General features: G+C 34.5%; 1 protein-coding gene across 3 annotated transcripts in view; it reads right to left on the bottom strand.

Moving 5' to 3' along the window:
* The window catches only part of LOC131440631 (uncharacterized), a 41370-nt gene extending 17978 nt beyond the window's left edge, over positions 1–23392 (bottom strand). For 2 of the 3 annotated variants that reach the window (XM_058612084.1, XM_058612082.1), the window contains exon 1: positions 23301–23385. Coding sequence is in view for 1 of the 3 variants with exons in the window: in XM_058612082.1 (XP_058468065.1) it covers positions 23301–23331 (31 nt within the window). In the remaining 2 variants the exon portion in view is untranslated. Of the gene's footprint in view, positions 1–23300 lie in introns of all 3 variants that reach the window. The other variant, XM_058612083.1, reaches the window with a different exon arrangement.
* Between the last annotated feature and the right edge of the window lie 287 nt (positions 23393–23679).

Genomic DNA, 23679 nt, shown 5'->3' on the forward strand with positions numbered 1-23679 from the left:
ATACCACTTCGCAGTTTGGAAGAAACCTGTAAAATTGAATTGAATCAGATGTTACAAAAAGTAAGTAAGTGTAATTAAGTGAAATTTACGCGCTAAACATGTTAATTTCAATCTATCATGATGGAAAATACAACTGATAGAAAGAAAATGGAGAATTATCTATTTTAAAGTTTACTCTGCATAAAAATTTAACGGCAACAAATTTAATATTAATATGTGAATAGATTTTTTGAAATTTATGTTACATTTAATGGAAAATTGTGTCTAATGCAGATTTCCGTTTTCACTGTTTTTGTAAGCATTAAGGACCATTCACACATTTCAGTTCCGTGAGGGTTCAGTGAAAGTGCCTTCAGTGCGCCGTCAGTGTTCTTTTTTTATCGGAACCCTTCCATTCCGTTTCCATGCTGTTTCCGTTCCGGCACAGCCAATGCAATGACATACCGACTTCAGTGAAAATAAAAATATCGGTGACGACGAATTTGAGTTTGGCGGACGGACGCTACACTGACAGCGAGCTGCACTGAAACGGCACGGTGCCGGATAGGTGTGAATGCGTGCATAGGAAACGAATAAAATAATATCAGTATCCATGCACGGTGTCGTGCCGGCACTGAACCGGACCGGATATGTATAAATAGTCCTTTAAAATTCCATTTTATTAACACAGAAAAAAATTGTAAATTTTACAGGTGACAAACGATACGATACAGGTTCTACAAACGATACGATTCATAACAACTTAATATGTCAATTGACGCAATATTCCACTCGAGCAGAATTTTACTAGCTCCTAATGTAATTTGCACTTGGCTACCAAGTGACGCTGTATGCGTTTAAAGGTATCAATTATTCACTAAGCAGATATGTGCTTCTGTGGCTCAGTCGATTAACTGGAACGCTTTGAGATCTGATGCTTCTTTTGTTCAAGTCTCGCGCAGTTGCTATCGATATTTTGTATTTTATTTCATTCGTTTTCAAGCCATGTAATTTTCATATCACACAATTCTACATGTTCTTGCATATAAATTAGTTTAAAACATGACGCTCCATTTATAAGATGTAAAATCACTAGATTTTTTTGAGAAATTTTCAGATATTTTTACTGTATAAATTGTCAAATGACGCAAAAATTGACGTAATTTGAACTTGGTTAGCAAGTGGGACTATATAAATTTGTATGAACCATTTACTCATCAGTGGCTTGGGTGACTCAGTCAACTAACGGACATACTTTGCCATTTAATGATTCTTGGTTGAAGTTACCATTGTTTGCTCTATGAGTTTTTATTTTTTGTTCATATCGTTGAATTTCATGCCATATCATTTTCAACACTCACAACATTACATGTTTTTCACGTAAGTTTGCGTGAAGCATCAAATAGTGCATGTTTTGATAATTCTGTGAAAACTTATTTCAATCTTAGTTTGTTTAAAATTGTAGATTGAAGACGGCATTCATTCCTAGCAGCTGTCCCGGATTGTTCTTCACTGTATCAAGCGGTTCATGGCCCAAAATCTTTTTATAAGGAATTACAACTGGCATTTTTCCGCGCTTGACAAGTTGTTATTAATAATATATATTTTAAAATTCATAAAATCCAAGATGACGGCTTTTGGTTCGTGGATATTCTATCAACTCGCTATACAATTAGTGTTTTCGAAATAGGTTTGACAAGTAAGTTATTGTAATTAATGTCATATTATTCTCATGTGGTCTGCCGTAAAATTTTACTGTTACAATTATGCAAGTGACGCATGTCTGACATTACTCACCAGTTTTTTCTGCTAAAAATAAAAGACACTATTCTGGCTTACTGGCTTTCTCATAACGGAGACGATGGTTTTGAAAGAATGGTTGATATATAACCTGGAAAGAATTGGTCAATCAATGCAGAAGCGAAACTGTGGAGGCTGCGATCAATTGTTATTAACTCGATGAAACTTTTTGCTATGTCGTTCTCGCCTAAGATATCTGCTACTACCCCAAATAAATCTTGCGTGCTTAAGATTAATTTCTAATTTAAATAAATCTTGGTTAATCTGACATAACTGTTTACAAATTGAAAAGGTGATGGTAGTTTATACCGAAGGAAATTTTTGATTTTATTCAAGTTTGAAAAAAAGAAACTTGACAGAATCTTCTAGTCATGTTTTTGAAAATATAAGTAATATGAAAAAGGCATCATTACACCACTAGGTTTTTCATTTTCACATATTACCTTCGGTAATATGTGAATCGAAATTCGGTTCCTGATGAAATTAAATAACACGCTATGGGACCATAAGACCTTTCATTTGAATCTAAGTTAGTGAAAATCGGTTCGGCCATCTCTGAAAAAGTGATTGCGGTGATGGCGATACCAAAAACCTGTTTTAATCCACCTACTGGTGTAATTATGCCTTTCTAATACCAATCATACTATCATATATAATACTGTAGTATTCTTCAAAATAATTTTCTTCGATTCTTGAAGGAATAACCGAAATCGGTTTGTTTGACCGTCTACTGATAAAAACTGTCAATTGGAGAAAATTTGAGGTAGAGTTAGAAAATTTTCGCCCTTTTTTCAGTGATGGTATAAAATTTTTAACCCACTTTACCCTATATTTCCGGATTCGGAAGTCTTCTTGGTTAGGAAATTTATCAGAAATAAAAGAATAAAGAACGCAACAGCTGTTTCAACGAATTGTATTTAGCCATGAACTAACAAGACCTGCAAATTGATTTTGCGTATTTTTGCACTGTCACTTTCAAATAAAATATTCGTGGAAATTGAAATGTTTAACACTTATCACCCTATTATCCCGGAATCCGTTGTAAGATTCAGATAAAATTCAATTGAAATTTCAGTTAAACTGTTATAATACTTTTCGTTTGAATTGAAATTTATGCAAATTAGCCAAGCAATTATTGTGAAAAATTGGTCAAATATTTTGACACACACCTACACGAACATTTTGCTATCTAGACTAATTCAAATGATATAGGGCAGTTGAACCAATAGTCGTCTCATAAGTCAGGACATCACAGCATTTATCCGATTACTCGGTCTTCAGCACACATATGATGCATTCGGAGCCAATATCTTCGCCGAAGCAGCCCTAACAATCAAAATTAGTGTGAAAATGAACTATACTTCTGTTATGAAAACGTGAAAATCGGGTCAGAATGCATATATTTTCTTCTTATTATTTGAACCAATGCACAGTAGGGAAAAATGGATCAAAAACGCTACGACTTTTTTGGAGGCAGATGACTAAAAAGCAATTTTTAGTGTAAAATGGTCAGTAAAATCGATTCTACGTACTTAGAAGGACCGCACTAAATGCTATCATGTTCATTTTACCTCAAGGTCCCTTTTGTCGCCGACTAAAAGGCGCCTTTTACAAATTTCCCCTCTGAGAGAGTAATAAGTTTTTAATCGTGAGTATCTCTTGTTGTATCTAACGTATCAACATAATTTTTACTACATGCCATCAGATATATCATCATCAATTTATGATAACATTTTCAGTTGTATGACATAATCACAAATAATTAAAAATTAAAGTGTTCTGAAATTTTTAGTATAAACGAAAGAAAACGTTTTTCTCGTACCTGGGTAGGTATAAAACGTTAATACTTGATATATTTCGTTCAGCTCAGGTTCAAGTATCTAGAATTCAGTTCGATATTTCATCAATGGCGTTCAGTATTTAATCCCTTCAAAGCAGATCGATTGCGTCATCCTGCTGCTTATCGTTTGTATTCTAACAAAATAAGTGGAAAACGATGGGGAATATTACGCAAAATCAGCCCTTCTATTGGATTTAAATATTATCTAAAGGACTATTAGAAATACTTATCTGGTGAAATACCTATGCAAATCAGAAGTGAATATAACCAGTTTAGTGAAGGTTTACAGTTTAATTGATTCTAATTGATAAATTTTCGCATTTTTTCTCGACTTTTTTATTTGGATTTTGGTAGTGTCACATGTTTTAATGTTCATTATATTTGCATTAATATAAATTTCAAAATTTTTCGTATTGAATAAAAAAGTTTAACGTATACGTCCTCCTTTTTTATCATGAAGAACTATATAAATTATTTCATAATATTGAAATGTATATCAGAACGTTTGATGTAACTAATCCGTACTTGAGTGCAGTGCATCGTTTCAAACTCTAGTAAAGAAGGGGAAAGCTTGCACAATTCACATAATCGATTCACTAACTGATATTCGGGAGTGTACCAGTTTAATTCCTATTCAAGTCATCCAGTTATGTCTCTGACATTACTCACCCTTCTTTTTGTACTGGATTGTAATAAAGTTTAACTATATAACATATCACAGAAGAAGTTTCAGAAGACCGAATAGAATGTTTCTGATGTAAAAAGGTCTGACAAATCATTGGCATATAGTTTTAATGACAGCAGGAAACTCGTTGTACCGTTTTTAATCTACAATCCAGAACCAGATCCAATACGATCTATCAATATTGGTTCACATTACGTGGGAAACTGCAGAAATCCAAGTACATACAATAGGATTGGTAGTACTAGCCCTTTTAATCCGTTTTACACCAATTTATTTCATAAATTGTATCATTGGTTAAAATTTCTATCGCATTCCGAAAGGAGGCTTATTGCGGTAGATTAAAATTATATCAGTCAAAGAAAAAGAACTAGAAAGAACTTAAAATTAAAAGCATGTTATACCGTTTCACACCAATATTGATAGAATAAATTGGAGTAACACGGTATAGCATGATTCGTGCGGTCATTGAATCTATTTGTAATCTACTTTTCATGGTATTCTACACAATATCAGTAGGTTTTGGTCAACCGCAGTAAGCCTTCTTTTGAAATGTGAAAGAAAGTTTAATTATTGGTACGATTTATGGAATTAATTGGAGTAAAACGGGTTAAACGAACTACTATTGTTATTCCCATTGTATGTACTTGGATCACTGAAATTTTCTAAGTAATATGGACCACTATGGCTAGGTCGCATTGATTCTGCTTCAGGATCGTAAATCAGAATTGAACTTAAAATTAAGTTTGAAGGAAAATTGGGGTAGAACGATGTTGCACGATTCATGGGATCATGGAAACTACCTGTTAATTAATTTGTAGGGCTATGTGCGTAACATCGAACTATCTTGGTTTAACATAATTGATTGAAGAAAATGATTTGGAGTAAGACAGAAAACAGTTTTTGGAATCGTTCTGACAAACAGCAATCTATTTATAAAACCAGGCCCGTGCGCAGGGGGGGCGTTTTGGGGGTTTTAACCCCCCCCATGAAGAATTTTTTTTTTAAATTAAGTTTCATGAACAATGGAGTACTTATTATATTAAAGTGCAAATAACTTGACAATGACATTTATAAATTGAAATAAATTGAACCCCCCCCACTTTAATGTTTTTCTGCGCACGAGCCCGTCAGAATTCGTTTTACATTGTCAATATAGTTGGACACCCCCCTTTCCCCATGAACCCCCCCTCCCCCCATGGATAATTCCTGCGCACGGGCCTGTATAAAACTAATAAAAATGTCAAGAGTCATTAGTCGAATACATTTTTCAGGGTTTTACCATTAGTGAGGTAGGAAAAAAGAAAAAATTGGGGCAAAACGGCCATGATAGTGAATTTTGTGGCTATTCTAATTATCGTCAATCGATTCTACGGTCAATTCTACATAAGATAAACCTACTTTGAAAATATTTTCAAAGATTTCTATGAAATTATTGAGTAAAGTCGCGTTTTTCATCCTTTTTCCCCACAGTGCAATGTATTAATCAAAGACAGCGGATATCATTATTAGTAATGATCCTAAAATGTTAAATTAGTGGTAAACCTGAGATGATCTAGGGTACAGATACCCTATGAAACTCAACCTCGTTTTAAAGGATGGTTAATGCAATTATTGCATAGTTTTCAAAATGAGAAAAACAAAAAGCACGTCCCACTATCCATGAAATCCAGTATCTATTCATACCCTAATGGCAACGACGAATGGAGCTCATCCCGGTAGAATCTATCTACTGACAACTTTATTCATAAAACTGTCATTTAATACATGCTGGGTACAGCTAACGTATACGCGGCACAATATTATAATCCAGTCTACTCTAGCTCATTATCAATATTTTGGCGATTGATTATTTTCCATTTTAGTCAAATTGCCTAAATGTACGCAATTTCGTACTACGCGTCTTGTACACAAACGAGTATACATTGACAGAAAATACCAGCAAACAGCTTTTCGAATTAATACAGCTTGTCATATCATTGAAAAAAATCAAGATGTCTTCAAGTGGCTATCATAGTCTATAGCGTTAAATGAGTTAGTTATTCTGAAATCGGGAGATCCGAAGTTCGAAACCAGTTATATAAATCCATCACAGAGTTCTTTTTCGTTGTTGCGAATAAAATTACTAAAATGTAAATTCCCGGATGAGATTGTATTTTTGGTGTTGCCCATTCTATTTTTAGCCTTTGTTCGCGGTGTTTTCAGTAATGTCAGAGCAGATCAATAACTGATTATGTTTTCCAATTTTGTTTTTGTTATTTGGCAGTAAAATTAAACTGAGAATAAGTTTTGTTATCAACTAGAGAAATTCCATATCTCTTTTCGATTTCAGTATGTTTTTCGATATTATAGGAATATTTATCTGCTTTCGATTTTGATTTTTTAACTTTTAAGGCGACCAATACTAAGCAAATTGAGTAACCGATAAATACGAATATCACATCAAATTAAGAAGAAAATGTTTATTTTAGCGCTTAGTGGATAGCTTTTTAAGAAAATAAATTCCATTTATTTCCACAATATTACAAATTTCCTAACTATTTCCCACTAATGTCACGAAATAGTAACAGACACAGATAAAGGCCCGTACCCAGGATTTCGTTTCGGGAGGGGCCCAAAAATAAAAAAAATGTTACTGAAGATTGCTTACGTACCCAATTCTAGGTGTGCCTTTTACGGGTGTTTTAAAAAGACACTTTAAACTTTTTCACTGAAACTGTTATTGTGTTACATTTCTTTACGTTCACTGTCTTGTTATTTCTGCAACACATGTCTTAGACCTTCTAAATAATTATATATCTGTTTTTGATTTGGGAGGGGCCCGGGCCCCTCGCCTCCCCCTCTGGGTACGTGACTGCACAGATACTAATAGTGGGAGGAAAGTGCGGTGCTATCTCTGTTGTACTAGTACAGGTGAATCATTTTACATCTTACAGATAACTCATTTTGATAAGTTACATTTAAATAAATGGTAGATTGGAATGTTTATATATACATATATTCTTAAACTTTCAGCTACGTTTAGTTTCCATCGGTTAGATGTTTAACATATAATTTTAATGGAATGATAACTTTATCTAATTTCTCCGAAGTGCACTTTGTGTATATGATCCGGATTTTTTCAAAGTATCTCTATGGTCTTATGTAGATCCTAGTATTATTCTTACGGAATACCAAATCCAGACCAAAACTTTTTAGTTTTGTTTTGGGCAGATGTTTAATATCATGGCTGAAATCTATTAAAACTATTTTCAATTTTTCTGATGGTTGGGTTGAAGTAGGAAGTGATTGTTTTTTCAACAGTATTTCTTTTTTCAAAATTTTGTTGAATTTATTGCTTCGAATATTAATTGAGCTTTCCAATATCGAGAATGTATTTTTTCTCGTTTCTTACCGCATTTTCTCCATGAGCTAGGTTATGCATTCAATGAATCATGGTGAAAAGCTGCCATTTTATGCTGATGAGAAAGATTAGAAGTATAACGTATAATACTTTCCGTATTAGTTAGTTAGTTAGTTCTATATATCAAAAAGGATAAGTTTTCCGTCTTCCTCATGATGAAAATGTCTAAGAAGTCTGCTATTATTTGCTTCTTCACAAGTGAATTTAATGCTTTTGTTCATGTTATCGAATGGTGAACTACCTCACTATGTATTGAGTAGGTCTTTAATCAAAATAATAACATTTCATAAAGTCTCATCTCAGAAGCATATAAGAAATGGAAAATACTAATGAAACCCCCATCAGTTGAATTCATGTGGTAATTAATTCTACTATACCGACCTTCCACTATACAAGGCTGAGTCTTAAGAAAATATGCTAGTATTTATATTAATTCATCTCGTTCAAAATTATTGAAATTCATCATTTCTTATTCAAAACTTCATTATTGTCGAATTTTTCAATAAAGTCTACTTAAAACTATTAAAAGCTGTTAATGAAGATTACAAACAATTATAAATGCTAGTATATTTTATGTTTGAATATATAACTGTTAGAAAAATTGTTGTTAAGGCAACACTGCTCAAAGCTGACTTGTGCATTGCTTCCTCCCGAGATTCTATTTATAGAACTCACAAACAAAGAAATAATTTGCGCTCCATTTATGCTTTCGAAAGCTTTGTAGTATTAGGTAAAAAAAATCGATCTGCACCCTGATGTCAATCCTGAGGCACTCCTTACTTATGCTATATATTTAGCTTGAAAATAAATAATGATTTGCGCCTCAGTAGAATTATATACAGTATTTAAAAAGATTTCCACCATACGCCCGGAATAAGTTTTAAGAGCACCCTTTTTAATTCTCCTACCGTGATTCTGCGCCCTTAAAACATTCCTAAGGCATCCTTCCAAATTAGGCGTACAAGATTTTTTTTGCTTGAAAATAGATAGTGATTTGCGCCCTCAGTTGGATCATTCGATGTATTTTAAAATACTTCCACCCTGCACCCTGAAATCATTCCTAAAGCGTCCTTCCAAATTATCTTTACAAGATGTTATTTATTTAGCGTGAAAACAAATAAAAACTTGCGCCCTCACTAGGATTATTTAATGTATTTAAAAATACTTTCATCCTTCACTCCTTCATTTTCCTATCGCGATTCTGCGCCTTGGAATAATTCCTGAGGTGCCCTTCCAAATTATCTTTACAAGATGTTATGTATTAAGCTAGAAAATAAGTAATAAGTTGCGCCCTCATTTGGATCAATTAATGTTTTCAAAAATACTTTCATTCTGCGCCCTGTAATCTATTGTATAGGTTGCCCTTTTCCCATTTCCTGCGCCCTAGAACTATTACTAAGGCAATCTTCCAAATTATCCTTCGATATGTTATTTTTTAGCTTGAAAATAAGTAATAATTTGCGCCCACTTCTTACGATTATTTAATGTATTTAAACTACTTTCATCCTGCGCCCTGGAATTAATTATATGGGCGCCTTTTTCAATTCTCTTACCGTTATTTTGCGCCCTAGAATCATTCCTAGTGCGCCCTTCAAAATTGTCCTTACAAGATGTTATTTATTAATCTTGAAAAGAAATAAAATCTATCGCCCTCACTGGAATCATTTTATGTATTCAAAAATACTCTCATTATGCGCCCTGAAATCTATTTCCATTTTCCTCCCGTGATTCTGTGCCCTGGAACTATTCCTAAGGCGCCCATCCAAATTATTCTAACAAGTTTTTTTTTAGCTAGAAAATAAGTTATAATTTGCGCCCTCCCGATATTTTACAATCATTTATTTATGCGCCCGCCGGATATTCTACAATTATTTAATGTATTTAAAATACTTTCATCCTGCGCCCTGGAATTAATGATATGGGCTCCCTTTTCAATTCTCTTACCGTGATTCTGCGCCCTAGAATTATTCCTATTGCGCCCTTCCAAATTATCATTACAAGATGTTATTTATTTGGATTGAAAATAAATAATTATTTGCGCCATTAGAAGTATATATCACTATAATCAAGATTACTTTCATCCTACGCCCTGGAAGCAATTATGTTGACGCCTTTTTCAATTCTCCTACCGTGAGTCTGCGCCCTGGAATAATATCCAAGGCACCCTTCCAAATTATCCATACAAGGTATTATTTATTTAGATTTAAAATAAATATTGATTTGCGCCCTCAGAAGGATATTTTACTATAATCAAGATTACTTTCATCCTGCGCCCTGGAAGCAATTATGTGGGCGCCTTTTCCAATTCTCCTACCGTGAGTCTGCACCCTGGAATCATTCCTAAAACGCCCTTCCAAATTATCCATACAAGATGTTATTTATTTAGATTGAAAATAAATAATGATTTGCGCCCTCAGAAGGATATTTTACTACAAACAAGATTACTTTCATCCTGCGCCCTGGAAGCAATTATGTGGGCGCCTTTTCCAATTCTCCTACCGTGAGTCTGCGCCCTGGAATCATTCCCAAATTGCCCTTCCAAATTATCCATACAAGATGTTATTTATTTAGATTGAAAATAAATATTGATTTGCGCCCACAGAAGGATATTTTACTATAATCAAGATTACTTTCATCCTGCGCCCTGGAAGCAATTATGTGGGCGCCTTTTCCAATTCTCCTACCGTGAGTCTGCGCCCTGGAATCATTCCCAAAACGCCCTTCCAAATTATCCATACAAGATGTTATTTCTTTAGATTGAAAATAAATATTGATTTGCGCCCTCAGAAGGATATTTTACTATAATCAAGATTATTTTCATCCTGCGCCCTGGAAGAAATTATGTGGGAGCCTTTTATCAATTCTCCTACCGTGAGTCTGCGTCCTGGAATCATTCCCAAAACGCCCTTCCAAATTATCCATACAAGATGTTATTTATTTAGATTGAAATTAATAATGATTTGCGCCCTCAGAAGGATATTTTACTATAATCAAGATTACTTTCATCCTGCGCCCTGGAATCATTTCCATGGCGCCCTTATAAATTATCCTTACCAGATGATATCTATTTAGATTGAAAATAAATGATGATTTGCGGCCCTCAGAAGGATATTTTACTATAATCAAGATTACTTTCATCCTGCGCCCTGGAAGCAATTATGTGGGCGCCTTTTTCAATTCTCCTACCGTGAGTCTGCGCCCTGGAATAATATCCAAGGCACCCTTCCAAATTATCCATACAAGGTATTATTTATTTAGATTGAAAATAAATATTGATTTGCGCCCTCAGAAGGATATTTTACTATAATCAAGATTACTTTCATCCTGCGCCCTGGAAGCAATTATGTGGGCGCCTTTTCCAATTCTCCTACCGTGAGTCTGCGCCCTGGAATCATTCCCAAAACGCCCTTCCAAATTATCCATACAAGATGTTATTTATTTAGATTGAAAATAAATATCGATTTGCGCCCTCAGAAGGATATTTTACTACAACCCAGATTACTTTCATCCAGCGCCCTGGAAGCAATTATGTGGGCGCCTTTTCCAATTCTCCTACCGTGAGTCTGCGCCCTGGAATCATTCCCAAATTGCCCTTCCAAATTATCCATACAAGATGTTATTTATTTAGATTGAAAATAAATATCGATTTGCGCCCTCAGAAGGATATTTTACTATAATCAAGATTACTTCCATCCTGCGCCCTGCAAGAAATTATGTGGGAGCCTTTTATCAATTCTTTTACCTTGAGTCTGCGCCCTGGAATCATTCCCAAAACGCCCTTCCAAATTATCCATACAAGATGTTATTTATTTAGATTGAAATTAATATTGATTTGCGCCATCAGAAGGATATTTTACTATAATCAAGATTACTTTCATCCTGCGCCCTGCAAGAAATTATGTGGGAGCCGTTTATCAATTCTCCTACCTTGAGTCTGCGCCCTGGAATCATTCCCAAAACGCCCTTCCAAATTATCCATACAAGATGTTATTTATTTAGATTGAAAATAAATATTGATTTGCGTCCTCAGAAGGATATTTTACTATAATCAAGATTACTTTCATCCTGCGCCCTGGAAGCAATTATGTGGGCGCCTTTTCCAATTCTCCTACCGTGAGTCTGCGCCCTGGTGTCATTCCCAAAACGCCCTTCCGAATTATCCATACAAGATGTTATTTATTTAGATTGAAAATAAATATTGATTTGCGCCCTCAGAAGGATATTTCACTATAATCAAGATTACTTTCACCCTGCGCCCTGGGAGCAATCACCTTTTTCAATTGTATTATTATTTCTTTTGCACCCTTCAGGTTACTTGAATCTGTCATTACAAAATTTTCAAAAAAAATTTTTTCGGTTGCAGTTTCAAGAGCTGGTTAGTCACTGACTAACTGTGACTAACCGCAACTACAGCACTGCTCAGAAGGTCATCAGGCGGTAAAGTTAAAGGATTGCTCATGTTATTTACTCTAAAGTCAAAGAAAAATTTGAAAAAGCCTTTTTTACGAGAAAAACTTGAAATAACGCGATGTTTTATTTAATTTACGCGAAATTTAATTTACGCACCCCCGGCTCTGCGCGTAAATTGAGGATCCAATGTATTAGGAAGGCAATAAGTGTACTTTTATAGAAATGCATCATTATGTGCGGTTACCGGCAAACTTTTCTTTTCGGCTTGTACCTTCTGACTAAGTGCACATTATGCGGACATATACACATCAATGGAAAGCCAAAGTCCCTAGCTAACAACTGAATAAGAAACTAAGTTGATTCAATCGATTGAAAAAACTTTATTGTCAATTCAGTAAAGTGATAAATTTTGGCCATTTTGAAGAAGGTGTTCGGTTACCGGCACCCCAGGAAATTTCGCTAAAAATGGAAAAACATAGGTAAAAACTGCAATTATTAAAAAAAGGCGGGTGGGTAATGTCAGAGACATAACTGGATGTCGTGAATACGAAAACAACTGACATGTTCCTTAACACTTCCGAATATCAATCAATTGTATGAATTATGCAAGCATTCCCCTTTTCCACATTTTTCGCAAGAACAAATAAGGCTTCACTTGATCTCGATTACTGTGAATTTCACACAGCGAAATGTGCAAAAATCTAACCAAACTGTTCTAGATTTGCGCTAAACTGAGGATATTTCCTTTCGATTTGCGAAAAACAAATCCTAATAGTTCTTTAGAAAACTTTTAGAGCCATTAGAACGGCTGATTTTGTGTAATGCTCTTCACCGTTGCTTTTTCACCAATGCAAATGACTGGCAGCTGCGACGTAATCGCTCTTGTCGGAGGCGAAACTAGCTTTGCAAACGACACAAAATACATCTGCTCGCAGTGGCGATAGAATCCAAATTGATCCAATTTTTGTTGAGAGGCTTGTTTTTACCTGATTTCATTTGTAGCTTTTTCACTAACGGGCGGTCCAAACGGATATAAAAATAGCGCATACAGAATTTTAATGTCGATTATTTCATTTCGGATTTGCATTTCATTGAAAGAAACTATCCGGATGCTGTACGGGATCCATTTCTGCATTTCAGAAGGACCAAATTGTGGAACTCACTACGATATCAAACACTGTTCGGAACATTTTCTCGAACGATTTGTTGTACAGCAGCAGATATTTTGTTCTCTTCCTCAGAACGCGATCTGATTGGCTGGTGTTGACATGGGTCAAATGAGACAGATTTTTCAATAGTGAATTGAAATACTTCAATGCTTTTTCTATACACGCTTAAGTTGAAAAATTTCGATTCTATTGGTAGTTAGATTATATAAATCCTTCTACAGATCACTGAGCTATGAGCTTTAAAAATACGATAAAGGCAAACGCGCCTTATGAATTATTCTCTTTGATTCTCGTTTATACCAAACATTTCAGAAAAGTTTAATTTTGAATTATTTGAGATTATGTCACACAACTGAATATTTTATCATAAAATTGTGATCATATTTCCGATGGCATGTAGCAAAAATTATGTTGATTCGTTAGATACAACAAGAGATATTCATGATCAAAAACTTATCACTCTCTCAGAGGGTAAATTTTGAAAAGGCACCCCATAGTAAAGTAAGTCGTATTCACGACAAAACGGAATTTATTCTTTTTTGAGGCGTTTTAGAAAAAATCTTCATTGTATGATGGTGACTTCGCCTTGGTTCTCTTGGCCAATGATTTGGATTGTGGCGCCTTTGGTGTTGATTAGGCCGATCTTCCACGTTTTTTCTTAGCCGGAGCATCTGCTGTATGAGCAGCTAGATCTTTGTCTCGACAGCAGCATGCATATCACTGACAATTTTTTCACGATTTGTCGGAAAAAATGGGGTGTCGGTAACCGAACACCTTGTGGTACCGGTAACCGAAATCGGTAGACATTTTGAAAATGACAAAAAAAATTCTTTGGTTGCGAAAATTTTGATAGCATCCGGTATTAAATCACGAAATAGATCGATTTCACCTCATGAATATTCAATTCACTCACCTTACAGATTGATGCTTTTCAATTCATGATACCATAAAAAAAAGTCAGAATAAACTATTGTGTTGATATTCACGCAATTAAAAGTTATTTTGAACGCAGCAAAAAGTACAAGTGACTGTTTGCTTCGCAGTACGGCACAAAAAGAACGTGCTGCTATTACACACACATGACATTTGTCGGAATGACGCTATCTGCTTTCTGTCACAAGTTACGGTGGGGTGCCGACAACCGAACACTGCCGGCAACCGAACATCTTCCCCTACAAATTGAATAAAAGAATTAGGAATTTATATTTTCTCACCTGAAAAACAAAAATTTTAATGTGGCAACCCTGCGAAATTGAACAAAGCACGCTGCGAACGGAGCAAAGTCGTACGTACCAACGCGTATTAGTTTTGCATCGTCATTTTGAATTACGATTTGAAAGTTTTGACACTCATCGCCCTATAATTTTGAAACAGGTAGTCGGATCTGGATGAAATTACACAGTCTATTTAAAGACAATGAGAGCTATAATTTGAATCATGATTCGTAAAAATCGACGGAAGCGTTGCCGAGAAATCGAAACGAGTTCCGTTTTTGAAGTTTTTCTTCACTATTATCTTTCGTGCTTTCGGAAGCGCTTACATATTCACTAACTAACAAGATCTGCCAACTAGATGGATTTAGCAGTAAGTTTTATAAAAATGTGCACCTAGTTTCGCCAAAGCTTGTGAAAAAATACTCATGAAACTGAAAAGAACAGAATTCGGATCTGGATCAACTGGAATCTAAGCTTGTGAAAATCGGTTCAGTTATCTCTGAGAAACGTGTGTTACTATTTTTTTCCTTCTTTTTTGGTGCATATCACCCTGTAATTCCGAAACAGGAAGTGAGATCCAAATAAAACTCAGGAACTTTGTATGAGACCATTAGACCTTTCATTTAAATCTAAGTTTGTTAAAATCGGTTCAGCCATCTGTAAGAAAATTGAGTGGCAATATTTTCCACATACACACATACATACACACATACATACATACATACATACATACATACATACATACATACATACATACATACATACATACATACATACATACATGCATACATACATACATACATACATACATACATACATACATACATACGTACATACATACATACATACATACATACACACACATACATTTCATGATCTCGACGAACTGAATCGAATGGAATATGATTGCAAAGTCGGTTGCAAAGTCGGTTGCGATTGCATAGCCTTTCTATATGAGAGGAAAAATCAATGATAATAATAATAATAATAATAATAATAATAATAATAATAATTATAACAATACTAATTGTTATTATTATTATTATTATTATTATTATTATTATTATTATTATTATTATTATTATTATTATTATTATTATTATTATTATTATTATTATTATTACTATTATTATTATTAATATTATTATTATTATTATTATTATTCCTATTATTATTATTATTATTATTATTATTATCATTATTATTATTATTATTATTATTATTATTATTATTATTTTTTTTTTTTTTTTTTTTTTTATTCTATGTGATTTGACAAAAAATATTGACAAGGTAAAATATCAAAGTATTATCTCCAGTGCCCTAAACTCAGCGGAAAAGGTTCCTCCGCTTGAAGAGTATGACTAACTCGATTGGTCGATTCTGGAGGCCACAGAAGTCCAAAACCAAACGATTTCTTGGCCCAACAACCAACCCTTAGAGGGACAAAGAGTTTTCAGATTCTAAACATGCGAAACAAAACACTTACAAGACGTTTCTAAGACGGGGAGGATTGTAACATTAATGCTCCTCACATAAGAAAAATTAAATTCAACTTGGTGAAGAATATACCTGACCTAACAAAAAGGGCTCAACTGTTCAACAAACATTGTACCACCTGACTGTAGGCAAGTGAAAGTTATCGTCATGGCGTGGTTTCAGTTACTGGACCCAAAGCTGTTAATATAAACTGTTTTTGAGAAAAATGAAAGTTCCCTTAAATTCCACTATGAAGAATTTAAACTAATTCGTTATAATACTAACGTAATAGTGACAGACAGATACTAGCATTTCGAATGCTATTTGCACTTATCCTGAGTATATCAGTTTAAAAGTCTCTTACATTCCACAAACCGCTCAAACCCCAAACAGCTGTTAATCTGCAAAACCCATTGCAATATGCCTCTATTAACTTCATCTGGGTATCGAATTCTCTGCGGAGAAAACAAAGCTGGTCGTCTTTTCAAGAAAGCATGATTCCGCAGCAGAAATTGGGATTGGCTTTGACTAGAACCCACGTTGGTTATCATTCGTTAGAGTTTTTATCATAAAACTCCTTGCGTTTTTGTTTATACACAAATAAATTCTCTCGTGCTTTATGATGTAGTCGTTTAAATATTGATCGCATTTCTCGTGTGCAAGCTACCAAACTTGCTCTATACAAGTCGTTGATACTACCTGTTGTCCTATACGGCCACGAAGCATGGTCGTTGAAAAAACAGATGTTCGAGTTTCGGCGTCTTTGAGAGAAAAAATCCTGCGCTCAATACTCGGCGGCAAAGAAGAGAATGGGAGAATGGCGCAGACGCATGAACCATTAGCTTACCAAGTATACAAAGATGCGGACATTGGAAGGCATATAAAAAACGGCAGACAATAGTGGGCTGGACATGTAGCGAGAATGCCGGAAGAGAGAATAGCATGCGTGATGTTCAGCAGAGAACCTGGGAGAGGTCGTCGACTGCGGGGTAGACCTCGCACTCGCTGGCTGTGCTCAATCGAAGAGGATGCACGCGCAGCGGGAGTACAGAGCGACTGGAAAACGGCGGCTCAAGATCGAGTATCCCTTCGTTCGGTAATGTTCCGAAGACGGGATGTGTACCATAGAAGTAAGTAAAGTAAGTAAGTATTTCTTTGACGCAGTATTCATAGTAGATACCATCATTTTCGTATATGTAATTCGGAATATTAGCCTATCTTCCGTATAATAGCTCGAATTACCATCTTCAGAATATTCCTTCATTTGAACTCTATTTGTTATATTCACAGTGAGTTGAAAATTTTATTTCAGCCAAAAAATGGAAATGAATCGTGAACATTTTCGTGCAATGATTTATCAAGATTTTTGTGTGGGTTATCAAGCAAAGAGTGCTTCAATCAACTTAGTTCTTTTATCAATGTATCACCATCCTATGCGACAGTAAAAAACTGGTATTCCAAGAAGAACCAAATTCAACAAAAGTTGTTTGCGCTCGAAGCACTTCAAAGAAAATGGTGGCTTGTTATTTCGGCATGAACGGACATATCGCATCCGTTGCTTTAAAGGATCGTAAGATCTTAAATTCTGATTGGTATACCATCATTTGTTTGCCAGAAGTTTTTCGTGAAATAAGGAAAACAAACGCAAAACGTTACGATTCCTCGTTCGTCTGGCCGTATTCCAAAGAGTGCTCATTGAGGTTTCTTTTGACAAACCTTCGACAAAATGTCTCCAATAGCTACATTTCTTGGCCTGAAGTATGCTCTTGTACTTGGTTTTTAAAGTCAAGAATTTTTCGGGAAACGCCCCGAATATTGCCTTCGCGATTAGCACTACCTGCAGCTTAGAGTAGCAGCCGTTAACCCACGAGCCAGTATAATTGAAACACACATCGCTTGAATGGTTTCTACTCAATAAGTTTTTTTTTGCAGTGGCTGATTGGAAACATATATTGGAGAAGCCAAATGAATGAAAAGCTTAACAGAAAAGATTATTTTTTTCGAAAAAGATACGCTCAGAGACAGGACTCAAACCTGCGTTCTTATGCATTCCGTTCATACGCGATACCATTTCGTCACCCTTAACCTTGTAATAAATACAACTGTAGAGCACGGTTAGGCATGATAGAACGTACATCGAACATGGTCTACATCCTGGCCGTCACCCGACCGGTAGCATACATCCAAACATATTCTCTGTTCATTAAACAATAGTCTTCTCACTCTATATCTATTTTCCGCTCAAGTACTGAGTAGGAGAGTGTATTTATAACCGCTTGTCACCTTCTCTACTAGTGTCATTCGCTGGTTGGATATCGTCAGCTACAGACCCTACAAAGGTTGTATTGATAGTCTACCCTTCCCTACTGGAAGCAGATTGTTACGGAAAATCAAACCGCAATTGTTTCTAACGATTTATTAATTTTAGTTGGTTTTGTGAAAGTCACCATAACTAAGTTCAGTTTTTGCAACGACTGAGTGCAAACATATATTGATGAAGCCAAATGTATGACAAACTTAACAGAAAAGATGGTTTTTTGGAAAATTATACGCTCAGAGACAGGACTCGAACCTGGGTTCTTGTGCTTTCCGTGCATACGCGCTAAAAACGATTATGTGCCCTAAGCACAAACTTAGGTTAACCCAAGGGGAGGACGCTTAGAACAATGTGCCAATCACACATTAACACAATGCGTTGGTGCATTTATCAATATTGGCACTTTCGTTTTCATACAGTGGCACAGTTGCGGCACACAAAGGGCACAGTTTTGACAAGTAGCTGTTTCATGGAGCACAGCGTGGCACACTTAGACTCACAGTATATCACGGATGTTTTTAGAGGCACAATATAGTTTGTGTTAAGCGACTCTCCCCTTGGGTTAACCCCTAAATGACATTTGTCCGTTATTATCAGTATTATTTTCATAATATTAATAAAAATACTAATAGTTTTTATTATAATTATTATTATAACTATTATTACTTTCATTATTATAATAGTAATTATTATTATTATTATTATTATTATTATTATTATTATTATTATTATTATTATTATTATTATTATTATTATTATTATTATTATTATTATTATGATAACGATTTATTAATTTTAGTTGGTTTGACGTAAAGTCGCCATAATTAAGTTGCAATGACTGAGTGGAAACTTATATTGGAGAAGCCAAATGAATGAAAAACTCACAGAAAAAAATGATTTTTTGGAAAAAGACGCTCAGAGACAGGACTCGAACCTGCGTTCTTATGCATTTCGTGCATACGCGCTACCATTTCGCCACCCGAAGCCTTGTGATAGACACAGCTCTAACAACTGACCGGGTATGGTGAGGCGTACATCGAACATGGTCCAAATCCTAGCCGCCTCACGACCGGTATCCCATATCCAATCATCTTCTCTGTTCATCAGACAACAAACACTACTCTTCTCGCTCTATACCTATTCTTCCGCTCAAGCAGTGGGTAGGAGAGTATATATATAATCACTTGCTGCCTTCTTTATTGTGAAAATCGCCGGCTGGTTACCATACCAATCTGCTTCTGATAGGAAAGATCAGACTATCAAACAGCCTTCATAGAGGTCTGTCACCTATACTAACAAATTAAAAAGGAATTGTTTCAAGTTCAGAATAAACAGTTTTAGAATAGCATCTGTTTAATGTAACTAATCTGTACTTTAGTATAGGTGCATCGTTCCAAGTTCTAGTAGTGAAAAAGGGGAAAGCTTGCACAATTCACACAATCGATCAACTAACTGATATTCGGAAGTGTTAAGGGAGCCTGCTAGTTATTTTTGTATTTAAGACATCCAGTTATGTCTCTGACATTACCCACCCGCCTTTTTGATTGACATTTCATGAGAAATCGATGCAAGTTTCATATTGAAATTTTGACAATCAGTTTCCGGAACCGGACGCCGTTATAGTCGTAGTAAATATGTTATTTGGCCTCGATTTTAATTGCTACACGGGCAAAATTCCGATTCAAGAAATAAGCAAAACGAGTCATGATTTGGGGAAAATAGTATATTTTCATGTTATGATAATACACCATGATTAAAAGTTCTCGGATCATGATCCATTTGGACTGATTTCGTTGAAATTTAGCGTAACGCATTTGACGTTGTTGAGTAAAGGGTGATTTTTTAAGAGCTTGAGAACTTTTTTAAACAATAAAACGCATAAAATTTGCAAAATCTCATCGGTTCTTTATTTTAAACGTTAGATTGGTACATGACATTTACTTTTTGAAGATAATGGTCCATTCGGAAAATCCGCTTTTTTATCGACAAATTTTGTTCAGCGATGAGGCTCATTTCTGGTTGAATGGCTACGTAAATAAGCAAAATTGCCGCATTTGGAGTGAAGAGCAACCAGAAGCCGTTCAAGAACTGCCCATGCATCCCGAAAAATGCACTGTTTGGTGTGGTTTGTACGCTGGTGGAATCATTGGACCGTATTTTTTCAAAGATGCTGTTGGACGCAACGTTACAGTGAATGGCGATCGCTATCGTTCGATGCTAACAAACTTTTTGTTGCCACAAATGGAAGAACTGAACTTGGTTGACATGTGGTTTCAACAAGATGGCGCTACATGCCACACAGCTCGCGATTCTATGGCCATTTTGAGGGAAAACTTCGGAGAACAATTCATCTCAAGAAATGGACCGGTAAGTTGGCCACCAAGATCATGCGATTTGACGCCTTTAGACTATTTTTTGTGGGGCTACGTCAAGTCTAAAGTCTACAGAAATAAGCCAGTAACTATTACAGCTTTGGAAGACAACATTTCCGAAGAAATTCGGGCTATTCCGGCCGAAATGCTCGAAAAAGTTGCCCAAAATTGGACTTTCCGAATGGACCACCTAAGACGCAGCCGCGGTCAACATTTAAATGAAATTATCTTCAAAAAGTAAATGTCATGTACCAATCTAACGTTTAAAATAAAGAACCGATGAGATTTTGCAAATTTTATGCGTTTTATTGTTTAAAAAAGTTCTCAAGCTCTTAAAAAATCACCCTTTATAACCTCAGGCGTACTTCTGCTACGAAGGTAAACTTTGCAACATAAATTCAGGCGTTATGTTTTAAAATATGAATATTTCAAATATGAATTAAATGGAATGGTGTAAAAGTGTGTGACGTATTGTTTATACGATTTCAACTAATGTCTCAAATAATGTACAGTTGAATAGCAAAACAGTGAAAAGCATAACGAATTTCTTTTAATCTGAAGCATCAACAATTTAAATATGTTTTTGAACAACCACGCCACCTAAAATAAAGTGTTTACTTGCGTTCATTGCTCCAGATTTGATTTTTTGTTTCAGAATTTGGAAAACATAAACGAACTGCATGGAAATATACGTGTGAATCAAACCTCTATGTTGAATTCGTGCAAATACCGCGGTTCGATTTTTCCTTTTTTGTTTTCTTAACATCGTTTGCAAAATCGTCTTATTTGAAATATTTAGGTGAATCAATTTAGCTTGTGTTCTTATATCTATGAAACAAATTAATCAAACTGGTTGAATAAAAAAAATCTAATTTTCGTTAGATGGTGCTCCTAATTTGCAGTCGAAATTATTTTTCGATTCACGTTATCTCTCGGAATATTATTTTAACAACAACAGTCACATCGAATATGCAAGAATACATTCAAATATATTCATACACAATGTAAATAAAACCTCTAATGTCAATTTTCGGTTCATTAACTTTATGTTGTCAATTCTCTGTCAGCCGATGGGCGAACCAACACAATTATAAAAGGAATATGCCTCAGGATCAAGTAAAAATTTTCAATAGTTCATGCCTTTCAGTGTCTGCTTTTTGTCTTACCATTAATCTATTAAACAATCCATCACATCACTTGAGGCAGAGGGTTCAAAGTGATATCCGGATAGAAAATTGGAGTTACGAGATTCAAAAGAAATACATTCCTCAAGTAACGCATTTTCGGAACATGACTAATTTTCATGGGAGAAGACTTTTTGCTCATGGTTTCATGAGAAGTTAAAATGATTGGTTTCATGATTTTCTAATCATGACAGCAGTAACGGATTTCTTTCCGTGTATATTAAGTTTATAACTCCATATATTAGCAAGGTCTACAAGTTAAAATACCTTTAGGATGTTTTGAAAGTTTGGCTTTCGCAGTGATTGCATAATTTTTCTTTATGAGAATAGCAAAAATAAATTCTTTTTGCAATTCTAGTAAAATGTTTCGATGAAAACAATTATCGGACCCGATTTTTATATTGAAAGAAAAATGTTACATCTACAATTATATGTTCTTGGGATTTCCGTTTTCTTGCTCTTTTTCTCACAAATTGTAGTAAAAAGCCTGAAATCCCGAGATAGTTATATGTGAAATTCATTTGTTGTCAACCCATTTTGATCCAAAATATCAACTATCAAAAGAAATCGCATAACTCCTATGCAAAAATGTCGCACATATAAACCGACCTAAACGTTTCAACGTGTGTGGAAATGGAGAATTTCTCCTTGTGGGATTCAATCAACATGTACACTTCGGAATGACAACAATGGTTTTTCAACCATGGATGTTAAAGACAATCTTAACGCAGTGTTTTATGTACAGTGCTTCTCGCCCAAACTACGCTTAATCAACAATCAACGACGCGGACTAACGGTATTCTCCGTGAACATTTCCACTCGACCAAATTCAAAAGTTAAGAAAGATTTTTGAAAGTAAATGATATTGCATATACTATTTATACTGAATTTATATTTCTTCTTTGCAATGTTTATTAACAATAAATCATGTTAACGCAGTATTATTAATTCGTCTATTTTAAAGTAATCTCACATCAATCTTCTCCGGAATCAATATGGAACGAAAGTTAAATAAACCAAATTGAACAGCCACAAAAGAAAACGTTACTATGCATAACTAACGGTTCCTGATTGCGAACCAACTGTTAATTAACTTGAAGAAATGTGGTCAAAAATAAAAACGATCAAGATCGCCAGTGCGATCATGAGAGAAAGCCTTTCTTGAAATCAATAGAAAAAGTTCTCACCACGAAATAATTTGAATCATATATATCATATCATATATTTGAATCATATATATATATATATATATATATATATATATATATATATATATATATATATATATATATATATATATATATATATATATATATATATATATATATATATATATATATATATATATATATATATATATATATATATATATATACACCGTGTGAATTCTGAATGTTTGCTAACATGTCAAATGTTTAATAACTAGGCCAATGCTTTCTTAAGTTCATTCTTACCAATGCACAGTAAACCAATACAATACAACATTCACTTCTTTTTTGCGTTCCTATGAGATGTTGAATTCACAACCGACTTCGACGACTTTCTGTTTCGAACTGGTCGTGAACAGATTCAAGACGTACTAGAAAGAGGTCCATCGATCATGAATTGTGGATATATATGTATATATATATATATATATATATATATATATATATATATATATATATATGTATATATATATATATATATATATATATATATATATATATATATATATATATATATATATATATATATATATATATATATATATATATATATATATATATATATATATATATATATACATATATAGATATATATATATATATATATATATATATATATATATAT

Source organism: Malaya genurostris, chromosome 1, assembly GCF_030247185.1.
Source record: "Malaya genurostris strain Urasoe2022 chromosome 1, Malgen_1.1, whole genome shotgun sequence".
In the NCBI taxonomy this organism is placed as follows: Eukaryota; Metazoa; Arthropoda; class Insecta; order Diptera; family Culicidae; genus Malaya; species Malaya genurostris.